The following is a 16,397-nucleotide window of genomic DNA, read 5'->3' as shown; positions in this document are numbered from 1 at the left end:
TTCGTAGAGTTTGGGGAATATGGAATACTGATTAGGGAGGGCAAAAACCGCTGGGTACGAGATAGAACTTTTTTCAAAAAAACTATCTATATGTTTCGACTTTTCGACCAGTACCAGTGTAAGTAGATTATAAAAATAAATGTCCAGACAGGGAAACCATTTCTTCCGCTATTTATTAGTGGGATCAATTTGTCTCGGAGCCGATTTAAAACTGCAAGACGGTCAATGGAGACAAGAAGTGTCCTTGGATCGTTGGACGACCTGAGATCGAGTGCCACTCCTTAATTTATAGCGCCGAGATTCAGTCTGTTTTCGAAACGATAAATCAGCTGTCGTGAAAATTCGCAATTTTATTTACGAAACGAGAACGTGTCGCGCTAATACGCCCGTAAGATGACCATGAATAATTTGCTGCTCGTACAATCGTGACCGATATATTTCTTCGAGAATCGAACCGTGGGGTAAAAGCGTTCCCGGCACACGCGCGACGTTTTATTGTTTATTGCTACGAAGGTGTAACAGATTGGACCGATAATACGGGTACCATGGCTTTTTGCTGCGAGGCGTTAGATTAGGAATGCCATCGGTGCGCAACAATGATTGGTACGTGCCTAGCAAGTCTCGAAAGTACGAGAGGGATGTATATTTACGGTACGATTAGACTAATCAGGTTAAAATCGAATGATATCTTTAATCGGATTCTTTTAATTAGATACTTTTTTGAAACAGCTATTACAATTTTTAATATCTTAACTTTGCTCGAATTTAATTTTACTATCAATCTTTATTGCACCCTTCATAATATCAATTATTTTCTAAATTACAATTTTCACATGCTTCTCTTACACACAATGTATTAAATAATGTAAGCGTCTGCGACTATTAATTTTAATTGAAACGGTCGTGATATAGGGAAAAATATTGCACTTTAATTAATATACGTTTCAATGTTCGATAAAAGATACATGTAACAGAAAATAATTTCAATCGACGGTCAGATTTCAAATGTATTTATTAATATTTATATCTTAAAAAGGCTTGAATTAACATGATCACAAAATTCTTTTAATATACTAAGTTCAAAAATATTAATACAGCTCGTAATATGCAGAGCAATATGTAAAAATGAAGCTAACAATTAAATTTAGGATGTTATAAAAATGATAACAGAGCTGTCTTTGTTAATACGGATTATCGTATTAATAAATTAATCGACATTTCATATTCTAAATTTGCTCATTGTTAGTCTTATTTTTAATATAAATTTATACAACGTTAAAAATTTCCTGTAACAGACTTTATCGTATTTTGAAGTACGTCGAAGAAAAGTGCACTTTCTGCAAATATCTCGCGTATTTATTCTAGCGTAAGTTATAAATACGCTTGGTTTTGGCATTTTCTCATTTTCTTCGTCTCTCTTTCTCTTCCTGTTTTTTCTTTCTTCCTCTTTCTCTCTCCTTCTATTTCGATTCACAGGAACCGCTTAAAAAATGCCTTTAACTTGGAATAGGCGCGTCGGGTTTAATTGCTGTTTGTTTCATACAATGTTGGTCGTTAGAACATCTCGCGAGGCCGTTTTATTAAGCGGCCTCGTCAAAATGTAAATTAAATGCTTCAGGTACGCGCAAGCACGTACTTTTTAGTAATTAACGCTCTCGCGTACTGGAAAGAGCTGCTTCACATGCGGCAATCGCGGCAGCCCTGCCTCGTGCCGTCTGTATTCCGTTTGTTATATAATTACGCCAATCGTGATCGTTTTGCGCGATTATTACAGAAAATACCATTATTTGCCGTGGTGAAGGTCTCATCAATTTGTCGATCGCGCGCACGAACCAGATATCGCTCGAATTGTAAATGAATCTCGTGCGATGCATTTTCACTGTCGGCGAAACGTGCGCGCGTTGCGGTGTTTATTTTTGACACTTGCCTTGTGATATTCGAGTGAAAATTCCATTATTCGTCCTTTTTTTTTCACAATACGTTCTGAAAAGCGCGCGTTTCAATCGCTCTCTTTTTGCGTGAAAAAACTGAAATATACAAACGACCGTTATTGCCGTCGGAATTTCTGGCGTGTGTACTTTGCCAACGTTTTGAAGCGTGACAACGCCTGATATCATATCATGGAAATGTAGCTAAATGGTTAAGTGCTTAAAATCGATAATACCCGATGATACTACAAATATATAGTGCAAATGCAGATAGACGGATTAAAAACTCAAGAGATTTTATATGAAACGTATGCGTTAATGCGTATGTGTTTTATACATATTTTTATACATATAATTGTAGCAAATAACACTTATACATTATTAAGAGATTTAGAGTAAATATATTAGGTAAAGTTATTATTTAGGCTTATTCAGATCAAGATAATTCTATATTTATTTAATAATTTGATAAAATTTATTTAACAATTTATAAATTTAAAATGAAGTGTTTTAACGTTCTATATTAATACTTTAAATTAGAAAGTACTATTAATAACAAAAACTTTATTGTATACATTTTCTCAGTATAATACTGTACTGTTGAAATAATTAATACTTTGAGAAGCCATTGTTTGCTGCTTCTTAAAGTATTAATTGTTTGAGGGATTCTTAAAACTCTCTCACTTAAAAATGCAAGACGTCAACTTTTTTAATAACTACAGCCCTCGGTCTGAAAGTGGTTAACTCTCAAAGCTCACATCTAATTATTTATCTTTGGCCATCCGCTTTGGGCGGATTTTATTGCAATCCGTGAACAAGGTTACTTCTCACAGAGGATTTTGTGGAACGCGATATTGCGATTCCTCCGACGAATTGCTGACGTTTTAAATTTAATTAAAAAACTGACACATATCCTGATTCTTTTAACAATTTTTGATGAAGATCATTATTGTATAGAGTGAGTATATATCCTGTTTCGAGGTTTTTATTGATTTTTCGCTACGCGTACCGCTAAGTTGCCTCACAGTTCTTGTAAATTCATTAGTAAAGAACATTGTTTTTCTCATGTTTTTTTTATTGAAAAAATAAGAGAGAAGAAACATCGTACAGAATTTTTTAATTTTTATAAGCGCATATAATAAATTAAATGTTTTTTATTAAATGCAAGAATCAAACTTGTTATTTAATTTAAATTTTTCATTCACTTTTGGTTAAATTTTTAGATACCTTTTAGTACTATTATAACCTTTTAAAATTGATTTTAACTAACGAACTAAAATTTAGTTTTCAATTACAATCTTTTATTTAAACAAATTTTCACATATATATATTCTCTTGCTATTGGAATATTACGTATGGCACGGTCGCTGACAGCATTCTTTGATGTTTAAAGGGTTAAAAGATAAGGGCGAAAATTTGATAGCACCTATCAACATGGTATTGGGAGAATATCATGGAAGATGATATAGGAGTAGAAGATGGAGATTCCCTAATATCATTTCGTTCTGTCATCGGCAATCCTCTTGAACATCCTCTCGAATCGAACTGAGATAATCTTACTATAAAGCAGGTCGCGTTTCAGCCTAGGTAGGGCTTGTCATTGACCCCCCTCCCTTGTCATAATTTCAAGTGAGATATATCAGAGACACGTGTTCTTGCGAGATCTGCCCATGAAAATGATAAGTTGTTATCCGTCTTCAGAGAGAAGGGAGTTTTTTTATATTCTCACGATCCAAGTTGATAACTCGTGTCTGACCTTTGACTGACTTAATCTACTTACACTATATCCCATAATATCCAATATAAGATAGACATCTTAAAGCCTTTTCTTATATAATCTATATAACGTTAAATAAAATTACGATATTAATATTCTTTATAAAAAATTTTCACATTTTTGAAAACATATTCGCTAGCATATTAACGGTGCAATATTTATTAAAGATTAATATGGGATAAATTGAAGCACATCTGAAATGAAATATATCCAGAGGTGCTTCGATTTTTTATTACATAAGCAGGGTTTTTCAACCGGTCTCGCAACAATTTTAAAAAAAGTAAAAAGAGCAAAAAATTTAGAAATAAATAAAAAAGCGAGTAAAAAGCGTAAAGTAACCAATTTTAAAAAGTGTGAAAATTACCTGAGTTATATTATGTGTGTTTACTCTCATTTTAAATTTTAAATAGCAATATCATTTCAAGCGAAGCAATAAAATCACTTTTTAAAAAATACAAATTTAAACTTTAAAAATTTACTGTTTATTTCTGAATCGTGTAGTCTCTGATAAAAGACTTATGATGAGTACTAAAGCGTGTGCACTTCATGATGTACCTCAAGAAATTTAGCTCATTACTTAATATGCCGCGAATTGAAAAAGGTTGAAAAATACTGCTTTAAAATTTTACTACAAATCATTAAAGGTTAAGTCTTAATTTGACAAGAAGCACTTATATTTCGAACGATCAATCAAAAACATCTAATTATAAAGCTATTTATTCCAATAATAATTTATCGATCCGCTTTCAATTCGTGAAAGTGAATTGCCAGTGATGTAAGTAGAAATCACTGTCGGTGATTTCTCCAGATCCAGAATCACTTTCTCGGTTTTAATTACCTAATTGACGTCGTCGCAGTACGCGTGTGTATGCGTGTGTGTATGTGTATGCCAGGTACGATGCCCCGGAGTATGAGGTACCCAGGAACAAGTCCAGATATAGGAGTCGATTTATGCGGCATCGGGACGGTGACGATTCCGACGGTGACTCCAGATCGACGGTGAGATTCACGTCGGCGCCGCCGGAGTCGTCCAGCTTACGGGAACGCGTTCTGGATACGGAGGATGCCGCACGCGGTCCGTTGTCCGGTATATTTCGCCTGACGGACTCGCCACGAGTCATGAAGAAGCTGCAGGAGTGCGAACGGGCTGGCAAGCGGAAGAAGGAGGAACCTGCTAGTCAGCCCATGCCGCAACCACAACCACCTAAGCCGCAGGTTAGAACAACAAGTTTCTAATAGCATAAATATTAAGGTCTTCAGAGCTAAAGTGGGTCAAGATCGAAAATTTCAATTTAATCGCGCTTTTGTCTGATCTGAAAATTAATCTTGTAGATGAGACTCTGCAGAAAATCCAATCTGTTTTAGCTCTGAACTAGCTTGTTGAATTGAAACTATTTAGCAGATAATGTATAATGCCCGTATAAAAAATGCCTGCGATAATTTTAAACGAAAAAAATTTAATATTTAGATAAGATTAAATGCGGTGAAGAAGAGTTAATTTGCTGCCTAATAATGTTAATCAAAGTAATAATATCGTTTTTGCACGAATTGCATTTAATATGGTGATTCGTTAACAAGAGTTTGAGAAAATAATATAATTGCTGTATTTTTGGTAAGTATACATACATTCTACATATTTCTTTATTTCTATGGTAAATAATTAATTATCTATCAAATAAAAGTCGAGATTATTATTAATATCGCAAATATTTAAAATTATAGTGCATTTTGTTGGGCAAGCTCAACGCGACGTTGAATATCTCGAAATAAAATATGATATTAAACATATAACGCGCACGTTCTGGAGTAAAAAATTGTTATACATGTCATAAATATATACAGCTTTCATTGCTAATAAAAATTCAAGGTGACAGTGTAATCCAGATACATTTGCTATATGCATACGAATTACATTTTTATGTTATATATGAATTCTATATAAGGCCTCTCTCAACCCTTCGTATATAAGTCGTCTTAGGTCGCTCAGTTCTTATATTGGGATATCGATTTGCTTTCCTCCCATAAACATCCGTTGTTATGATAGGTTTCGCATTAAAAACGTGACTGCCCCTAGCGCAGTGTCATTATTTTAGTAATGTGTACTCGAGCCAAAAAATCCCTGCAAAATTATATCGATGTAGAGATAATACTGAAGAATATATGAACGCGACTGTTGATAAAAGCTACATTGATACATTGTTTCGCGTTTCGTGAAAACAATAATTTTATAAAAATTCGCATCAATAGATCCGTACCAATCGACGTATAATCCTCGACGAACATCCGTGTTTTTTTTATCGATGTAACACATGGTTACATCATTGACCTATTTGTTTTCCTCCCTCGACGTTCATATTTTAAATGTTGATGCAGCACGGAGCTCAGTTGATTGAATCGGACAATCGAGCAATCGTTCGGCATCTATATGTAAATCCTCTACAGCATAATTTTTTTTACGCCGAAAAATGTACATCCTCTACAGAGAAGCGTATCAGTGAATTTAATCGCCGTTCCCTGCTTATCGATATATCGTATATCATCGCGTCGTATCAATATTTAAACGGCTAAATGTCAACGATACAGTTAATTTACGGCCACGAGTGTGTTCAGTAAACGTTGTTTAATCAATCTTGCACGCACTTTTAGAAAACACTCGGAAAAATACCGAGATCTCTATAATTTGATAACACGCACATTGTAAAAAAATTACATGTAGAATTACAACAATTATAATAAATTCTAATTTTGGGATTTACAATTGCAGATGCATATTTACACAAGTAAAGTTACAATTTTATTTATTTGTAAAATGTAACAACACACAACACAAATAAAATTATTCCTTATAGTAATTAAACAATTTGCAATCGAATAATAATTAAATAAATTTACAATTGAAGTTAAGTTTATAGAAATATTTACATAATATTTCGCCAACAAATAACGTATAATTTTTCTTAAGCTATGTACAAACGTAAAAACATAATATATGTGATATTACTCTACTATATTATATTATATTTTTTATTAAACTTTGTACATTTAAAAAATATGAAATACTATTGCTATTGTAATTTTTCATTTTTTGTAAAAATTTCAATTCTCAATGTTTCCACTATAAATTGTATAATTTTTATATTCATGCAATTTTACATACTTTTTTTACAGTGCTGATATTAATGATACACAACACGAAAATCTAAAGTACGTTAATATCTCCGTGAAACAAAAAACATTTAACGAGACAATTCTGCATTTTCTTTTCAATTTATATGTATAAGATTAGAAAATTTGTAAAAATATATAAATTATAATATAACATTATTATATTGAAAAAATCACGAATCTTTGATTTGGGGTTTATAAATTTTGATATTGCGCTAACAATGGATGATTACATAATTAAATAATTAATTAATTACATGGAAAGAACTTTTGCTGAAGTATATAAAAATTTAGTTAGATACAGATCCTAAAATAATTTTATTGAACCATCAAAATAATTATTTGGGAAAGTCAAACATGTTGAGCAATGTTGCAAAAAATTTCAACATTTTAGCAACCAACTTAAACGTCTTGCATAATACAACTCTCAAATTAGTTACTAGAATATCAACATTTTTTTCAACATTACTCATCATGTTTGAGATTTCTAGATAATTATTTAGTGGTCCAACAAAGTTATTTTTCGTATCTAATTAAATTTTTAGATATATCAGCAAAATCGTTCTTTCTGTGTAAGAACACGACTTAAATGGGTGTTTGTGAATTTGACGACATCGTATTTATTTTTGACAGTGATACCTCCGCACTTTTGCGCAAGAGAATCCCTTATTATGGCAGGAGAAATAAATGGATGGGCGCACGAACTCTCCATGCTGACGGCCAGTGCAACGAACGAAAATAGTTCGATGTCGCGCATCCCATTGTTCGGATGATAGCGGCTGATGTCAAAACGCTCAATGAACGTACAAACACAAACATTAACTCATACATGTAACGAGAACTGTTATCTTAGTCCACGATGATTTATGTGAAGTGCTACATATGAATGAGTGTCATTCCTACGAATGCGGTCAACAAAGTGCCAATCATTATGTGAAATATATAGCGTCAATTTTCTATGATTTCGTGCATATCAGTAAAGCGATAGCCAATATAACACGTGTGATATATAGATAGGATATATTGATGGTAGTGATAGAGAGAAAGAGTAATATATCGAGTGAGTTGACCCATATCATCGAACGTTGTATTTTATATGAAATACTGCGAATGTAAGGTAACAATACAATAATTTTACACTTTTATTATTACGTTTCATCATTATACACCACCCACTTAATCCCGTATCACGCACACCTGCTTATTATCGTGCTCGCGGGGCGTATCGTATAATTACTGTGCCGATTCACGTACGTATTAGCCACCTGTCGCGTACGTGTCATAACGTTGCATTTAAATGCACGTGTGGATTTCGCGGCCCCAATAAATCGCTCGGCGCATCGAGCGGCTGGCGCGAACGAACATCCCCGATCGTAAACCCCCCGACCAATCGAGGGGAATGATTCGGATTGCAAATCACGAAGGGAATTGAGCGAGGTTCGATCGCGATTATACCGTGGTGGAATGTGACGGAACGCCGCAGTAATTCTCGCCATAAGTGATTTTTTGACGCGCAGGTACAAGTGAGAAAGGTACCGACCGCGATGGCGAGACAGACAAGCGAGGACGACGAGATCTCGAGGATCAAGAAGCAGAACAAGAATGCCGCGGCGACTGCCGTCCACCCCGAGACGGTGGAGGAGAGACAGCCGATGCCCGCCCCCGTTCATCCGCCGCCACGGGAACTTCCGGAACGGGAACCCGAGGAACAGCCGGTCAGAAGACCGGCTATTGTCAGGTAAACAAACAAATCTGTCAAATTTTGTTATAAAAATTCTAATAAGTTAAAGACCGCTAAATGAATGAAAAGTGCTAAACATAATCATGAGGTATTGATGGAGCAATGTTTTTCGCATTAAATTCTTTGCAGTATTTTAAGATGCTGGTAACATTATTATCAAATCGACGAACAATTTAATTTGTGAAATTATTATTTCAGTTTGTGATTGCATTGCAAATCCGAGAATAATCGGCGAGCAGTTTATACAGAGTGTCCCACGGAAAGGTTGAAACTAATCAGCTGTCATTTTCGAAGGTATTCAGTTATTGAAAAAACAAAAATTGCGCTGAAAAGAGGAAAGTCTGCAATTTTTAATGAGTATAAATAAAATTTAACAAAATGTTTGTGTATTTTTAATAATTGAATATTTTCGAAAATGACAGCTGATTAGTTTCAACACCTTTCCGTAGGACACCCTGTATAACTGAAAGATGTATTTAAAAATTTACATAGAAATATTATTAAGCATCAATATATAGCCTCGATCGTATAATTTGGTGTTCTCTTACTTATTTGATAAAAATTCTAGCAACACAAAGTTGACAAAACAACTATTTAGTTAAAAAGTTCTACAAAAAATTAATATATCCAATAAACGCGCGTGTGATTATTTATGAAAAAAATTCTCATATCTTATAACATTTTAAAAAATTTGTTATATTTTAAATTTATAAAGATTTCTGAAGCAATACATTAAATCTTTTCAGATTTTATAAGTTTTTCCTTTAAAAATTATAGAATGAGAAAACTTAGAAGTTTTAAAATATTTCAAAATTCTCGTATGTGAACAATTTTACAAAAAAAATGTAAACTTTCTTGGCACTTCTGAAAAATACTTCAATTTGTATAAAAGATCTGAGAAACTTTCTAAACAGTTATAAAATTATACAGAAAGCTTGAAATTTACATAAAAATTCTGAAAAATTGTATACGGAATTCTAAGAAAAATTTTCGTCAGAGTGCGCGCAACGATGTGGGATGATACAATAGTTCTCCAATCAGAACTTCACCTTTGACGTCATACCGAAACCGTGTTTACAAAATTAAGACACTCGCGACGTGGAAAACTCATTAAAACCACTTTACTTGATTCTGGTGAAAATTATTTATTAAGACGGTAAATCAACATGGTCCCTCGAAGGAATGAAAGACTCAAAGATCTGTTTGCTCACGTAGATATTAATCACACCGACGGTAACCACGAGTCAACTAGCAGTACTCACGTTACATCGAACTTAAGCGCGGAGTTCGCGGCGCGACGTTGTTACGGCGCAAACAAGTAACTTGTTCGAGTTCTCTGCGTTATTAACATGCTTGTTTGCAATATTGTTGCTCGCGCAGGAGAACTTCGGAAACTCACGCACCCCCCGCGGCCAGGAGTGCCTCGTCGGACTCGAGCACCGGCTCCGAGAGCTCGGGGGGATCAGGGATACGTAGTACGGGCGCACCCTTTACAGCCGAGGAGATGAAACAGAAGTACCTGTCGAGAGCACCCCCGACTAGCACAACGACCACTATCTCCACCACAACCGGTAGAGAATCATCGAACACTGCTCCGCCGACTCCCAGACCGCCGTTTCAAAGCCGTTTTTTAGGCGCAGGTAATTAAGTAGGCAATAATTAATGTAATTCTTCAAAATTTTAGAATGCTATCAATATTGAATTATACAGTGCTAGTGATACGTAAATTTTACGTTCAAGAAAATAGGCCAGTCTTAATTAATGTAATAATAAAAATTTTAATAACGAGATATTTATAATCTAGATCTTTATAAACACAAATAATCTAACTATTAACTTGAAAGGAAAGAAGAAAGCATCACTATCGAATTCAATCCTGCTGACTAAAGGCATAGTTTAGCGCCCAATGATCTTACACACTTGCATGTCAAACTTTATGCACGATAGCGTTCTAAGATTAAAATCCAAAGCTTCGAAACAGACGAGACAGTAGTCAAACTTAAAATACAAAAGTAATGGTGCGATGACGATGCTATAAAAAAAATTGCTTCTTTTGTGAGAAAAAAGTATTTCGAATTTTTTTATTTGCGAAGAATAAATTTTTTTGAGATGATAAAATATTTATAAACTCAGAAATTAATAACTTCTTGCTATTACCAAGATTTAATTATTGCAACGACATAAGATTTTGTTGTCGATTCTTTTTTACTGAGAGACTTTTTTGCTTATAAAAGACTTTCATTAACTATCAAAAGGAGAAAACAATTACAATTTAATAGATGCATGTACCGCGCTAGCGTCAAACCCAATAGGGTTGTGCATAGAATTTATTTACATGTTGCAGCGGAATAGAGAACAATGCAATGCGTAGTAATCGAAGGGATGACCCTTTTATCATGTTCGTAGCTAGAACCCGTTCTATCCGCGACACGTCCCAATTTCGTTGTACGCCTATTACCCATTGTTTATACGAAGAGAATTGAAAGCACGTCTCTACTCGCTTCGTACGCTAATCCCGCCTAGTTCATCTATTGTGTCGTACTTCTCAGTACTCCGTTGAACACCTCGCGAAAATTGGATGTACAGACAAAATTTGCGTTTAACCTTCTGCCTCTGTTCCGTGAAACTTAATTCGCACAGAAAACTCCGTCGTTCCTCAGAAACGCGAAAACAAGACTTTCAATATATGAAATTAAGTAAAATGTTATTAAGATATTTTTTAGATTGCCAATACATGATATTGGTTAAATATTTAAATAAATAGTTTATTTGAAATTCTGATAAAAAACCGTTTTGATGAAAAAATTTGTGGAAATTTAGAATCTGGATAAAAAATTATTTTAATGAGAAATAGATAGCTTTTTAAAAAAATAATTAAGACAATTTTATAATTTAAACAAAAATGAGAGAATTTTTATTTAAACTATAAAATTGTATTGTTAAATATAAATATTAACTTTATTGAACTGTCTTTATTTACTGTTTCATATGTATATGACATTCACTTTTATACGGAAAGTATAAATTTTCAATTTCAGTCACTTTTTGCGGAGACTATACCTGATTCAACCTTAACAAACAAACATCGGGCTCGAAGGTGGTCCATGTTCGATCGCGGATGTCCGTATATCCATCACAATCGCCCTGCAATTCCGTATGCGAAGGGTGTGCGTAAAACACTGCTGCGCGGAGCGCCACACGAATGTGCAACGAATTGCAACGTTGCAATTCGAAAATGTAATCGCGATGGTGAGCCTGGTGCGATATTCTAAGATTCGAAAGTTCATTGAAACTGGCAAGCCACCGGCAAGCAAGGCAAAGGCGCGGAACAATATACGCGGCACGATAATTACGTTATCCATTCAGTGCTCTTAGTTAATGTTGTCGCTTCGCTTTTCCGACGCTGTATCCCGGTTGTCATATCTCCGTTGAAACTCACGTTAAGTCGGAGGCAACGTAAGCGAGACACGCAGGCGGACGTGGCGATATTCGCGTTACTATCTCTTGTTTCCGACCTCTTCCATTGGTCGATATGATCAGTCTGCTTTCGCGTCGCGTTTCCTTCAACTGTGAATATGTAGACGACATAAAGGAAAGACAACTCTCTTCCTGAGATTGCATAAACGCATATTCCCATGCACCGCGACAGGTCCTCACCGCTTGTCGCTCACCCTATCCTTTATCTGATTGTGTTCCTTAGATCAACATTACATTTCCTTATACAATTAAAGCCAAGACTAATTTTCCTGTAAAATGCAAAATAACTTCGATCATGAAAAGAAAACTCTAAAATTTATTTATTAAAGGTGCTTAAATGTTATTTTTTAATTCGATCCTACATTAATCATAAATCGATTAATCGATGTACGCTTATTACGACAGCCAATCAGAAATGTCAAGAGTACTACTCGCAAAAAGCTTGCAATTAACTTGCGACTAATATTGAATCAACTTTATATCATTTATCATTAATTACGAAGTGCATACTGATTGTAAGAAAAGAAAAATAATTGTAATTATTATCTATAATTTAATTATAATTTAGTCACTTTTTAATTCCAACTATATATTTTTTGGTAAAACTATAAATTATTATTAATGATATTATAGCAGCAATAAAAATGGAGCTCCCTAACTATTATATAATTATTTTACCATGCAATTAAAATACTAAATATTTTTTTCAGTGCAGGAAATTTATCGTAATTGTAAATTAAATTCTACATATAATTCCGTCAAGAGATTAAAAATGGAAATCACATCAACATGAATTTTTGGATTTTCAGGTAACCGTGCGGCTCCACCACCGCCGGTTCAGACGCCGCGTGAGGAACCAGTGGCGAAGAAGAAGGAAGAGGAGGAGGATGAAGACGAAGTTTTCGGACACAGAGGAAGAGTCGGAAACAGACGGTCATCCGTCCAAGACTACTCCAACTGCGACTTCCGTTGCTTCTCAAGATCGTCAGAGAAGCGAATCAGCCATGGCGCGCACTGACATTGGGCCTCTTCTTGCTCGCAGCGCTGAAGCTAGAAGAGGAAGCAAGGAAGATTCGCCTTCCACGAGGCAAGTATCTCTCATTTCTAAGAACGGATCCGTACGATAAGCTTAATCCTTAACTAATATAATAAAAAAAATGTCAATTTTAATCTCGAAAAAGATATCTTGGAAACTTTTGGCTATTTTATCTATATAATTGTGAATAAGAAGCTATGTTGCATTTTAAGTATATGAGAAATAATATTTATTTAGATTACAATTGTGATATTATATCATAGAAATTTATTCATAGCAGTTGACAATTAATGACTTTTCAAATCTTCATTTATTCGTGTTATCAAATATAAATAAAACTATGCACAATAAAGATTGTAAAAAGAGTTGATAATTGAGATAATAAAAAGATGGAATATTAAGAAAATATAGAAAAATTAATGAAAATTTTCTGCAGAGAAAGAGAGAGAGAGAAGTTATATTTATCATAATGCAAACCAAAAAATGTAAAATTAAATATTTACTTATTCAATATCTTAAATTTTTTTCTTTTTTATTTGAAATTGAGAAAATTAGCTATAATTCTATCTTTTTTTTACTCTTCTTTGATACATAGTTCTCAAGTTATTATATCAATCTATTCTCTCTCTCTCTCTCCTCTCGGTACTCAAAAATTCAATGTTGCCAATTTGTACGTTCGCTGCAGAAACTATCACGGAGTTTCCGTGTGTTAGCGTGTTTATTTGTGCTCGTTACGAGAACGGCAGCATCGCGTACACGCATCCCGACGTTCTCTTCCGTCGCTTTCGAGAGCATACGAATACGCTCACTCGCGTTGAATTTCAAAGTAAGCTTACCCCACCCTTTCCCTCAACAGTCGCAATCTCCTAGCCCGAAACTGTGGCCTAAGGAAACGAGTGACGGTTGAGAGAACAGGGAGAAACCAGGCAAAGCCGTAAGTGCTTTCCCTGGCCTGACCCGACGACTCTCTCCGGCTTTTGTAAAAGAATCACGTGGCCCGTTCCCCATCGCGGCCGCTGCTATCAGAAACTTTCCACGTAGCGTTGCGGAAACTGATTAGTCGCTCAGTCTGGCGATGAATTGTAATACATTAGGACGCGTAAATTTGATCGTGAGCACGCATTTGCTCTCGAGAAGCGCGTGATAGAACGGTACATCCATTTTCCATCTAAGAAATCAGTTAACTTTTATTTTTATTAATTGATTGCTTGATTAAAATATCATTTTGTTCAAATTTATTTAGCTAGAAATTGAGAAACTTACTGTTCTATAATTTCTAGTTACGTTAGACGATTAATTGTATCATTATATCTGATTATATAAAATTATAAAACGACATCGTGTAATCGTCGTTTATCTCTTATGTAACTATAAATCAAATTAATTAACTAGATGTTGAGTTATATAGACTCGAGGTATATAGAATAAGATAAATACATGCGGTAACATCATCAAAGCTCATTAATCGTGCAATTTCGCGTCTCAGTTCTAATGGAAGACTCGCGATATGCTTGCCTAACAGCCAGTGGCAGTTAGGAAATAAACGTGACCTCAATCTTAAAGAGAGAAAGATTATCGAAGCCGACGTGCTATTGTACGTCCCTCGATGAGTTGCGTTCTCAAGAACGCAATCAGGCCAGCACCCAAAAGCACTTATCCCTTACTAGTAGTAGTAGTATTAAACCAGAAGTCCAGAGTAAAGAGAGAAAATTTCTACCGATCACTCGTGTCTCAGGTATTCGTCGCCGAGGGGCAGCCCCGCGCAATCCGTGACGACGATGACGACGACGATGACGACGCCGAGCGGCGGCGGCGGCACCGCGATGACGACTACGTCGACGCCGGGCGGCTACACCAGCAGGTTCGTAGCGCACGTAGCTCACGGTCAAACGACTGCTCATGATGAGGCCACTTCTAATTCCAGTAACCCCCTCGACCGTAATCGTTTTAGGGCGTTTAGCGCGGACGGTACCGACGAAAGGTGCTCGGCCGGTCGCGTCGACGACGCTAAAGTAATCGCGGCTACGGCTACGGTCGCGGATTCCACTTATGACATCGACGCCGACGGGGACGCGCTTAAACCACAGGCGACGAACACTAGCTCGGCACAAACGGACGTTATTACGGACAAATCGACAACCTCATCTACCTCTTCCTACCTCGCGATAAGACAATCCGAAAGTCTCTTCGAGGATAACCGCGGCGATAGTCGAGTTGCGAGTGTGACACCCGAAGACGACGACGCATTAGTGCAAGATCGTTCCGGGAACGAAGAGAGTCTCAGCCGGGACGAATCTACTCTCGCGACTGAAGATGATTCCGACACGAGAAGAAGCGACACAGAAGAAATGACATCTGAAAAGCGTGACTTTGAAGACGCTCCTGGTTTCTTCCGAATCATCGTAGAAGACGTTGATGCGTCTGTCGCCGAAAAGCCTATGTTGGATTCTACGAATCAAATTGTTGAGATGATCGACGAGCGCAGAGATCGCTCGAGGTCCAAAGAGTCTCACAGCATCTCCGAATGTTCGAGTTCCGTTAGTGGACGAACGATGTCCTACAGCGAATCGGAGAGTGATTCCGAAAGTGGCTCTGAAGAAGAAAACGAGGAGGAAGACGAGTCTCGAGATGAAAACTGCAACGTGAAAAATGAGAAAAAGGAGAATAAGAAGGACGATAGAAATTACGACGATAACGATAACGCGGAAAACGAGGCTAACGAGGAAAATAAAGAGTCCTCGAACTCCGACAGTGACGAGGAAACCACGGTACTGAGTATTAGCTCGAACATTCAAGGCGAAAGCAGCGCGACGCCTGACGACCGTTATGAGAGGGATCTGAAGCGCCGGAGCGCCTCTATAATCGACGAGAGGAGCATCGAAGAGATGTTCGACGACAATGGCTGGGTGGTGACGGAACAGGATCTAGAGCAGGATTTACCGAAAGATTTGCAAACGGTATCCACGATCCTGTTGGATTTTGAATCTACGGTCGATCGCCCATCTGAACAAACTGCGGACTCTATCGGCGACGCCAACGACGCAGCGGGGACACGTACCGACGAATTTATTCCAAGAATTATCGATGAGAGACACAACGAGATGTCTAGCAACCTCGAGGATTCCTCCACACGGTCGAGCATCACTATCGACGACGCTGAGATGATTCCCTCGAGCGAATGGCAAGAGTTCGAGGTTCCGCCGAGAAGTCGCGTGTACAGACAGAGCAGTCTGGGTAAGAACGGATGGCTGGTCTCCGACGAATCGGAAAGCG

General features: G+C 36.4%; 1 protein-coding gene across 1 annotated transcript in view; it reads left to right on the top strand.

The window, feature by feature from the left end:
- Positions 1–16,397, top strand: part of tn (tripartite motif containing protein thin) — a 47,481-nt gene that overhangs the window by 17,461 nt on the left and 13,623 nt on the right. The window contains 6 exon segments of the mRNA XM_018457570.1: positions 4,599–4,920; positions 8,388–8,608; positions 9,992–10,251; positions 12,898–12,988; positions 12,990–13,175; positions 14,860–14,985. Coding sequence (XP_018313072.1) covers positions 4,599–4,920; positions 8,388–8,608; positions 9,992–10,251; positions 12,898–12,988; positions 12,990–13,175; positions 14,860–14,985 — 1,206 coding nt within the window.

Source organism: Mycetomoellerius zeteki, unplaced genomic scaffold, assembly GCF_001594055.1.
Source record: "Mycetomoellerius zeteki isolate Tzet28-1 unplaced genomic scaffold, Tzet1.0 scaffold64, whole genome shotgun sequence".
Taxonomy (NCBI): domain Eukaryota; kingdom Metazoa; phylum Arthropoda; class Insecta; order Hymenoptera; family Formicidae; genus Mycetomoellerius; species Mycetomoellerius zeteki.
Note: the sequence above shows the minus strand (reverse complement) of the source record. Positions and strands in the feature narration are given on the sequence as shown.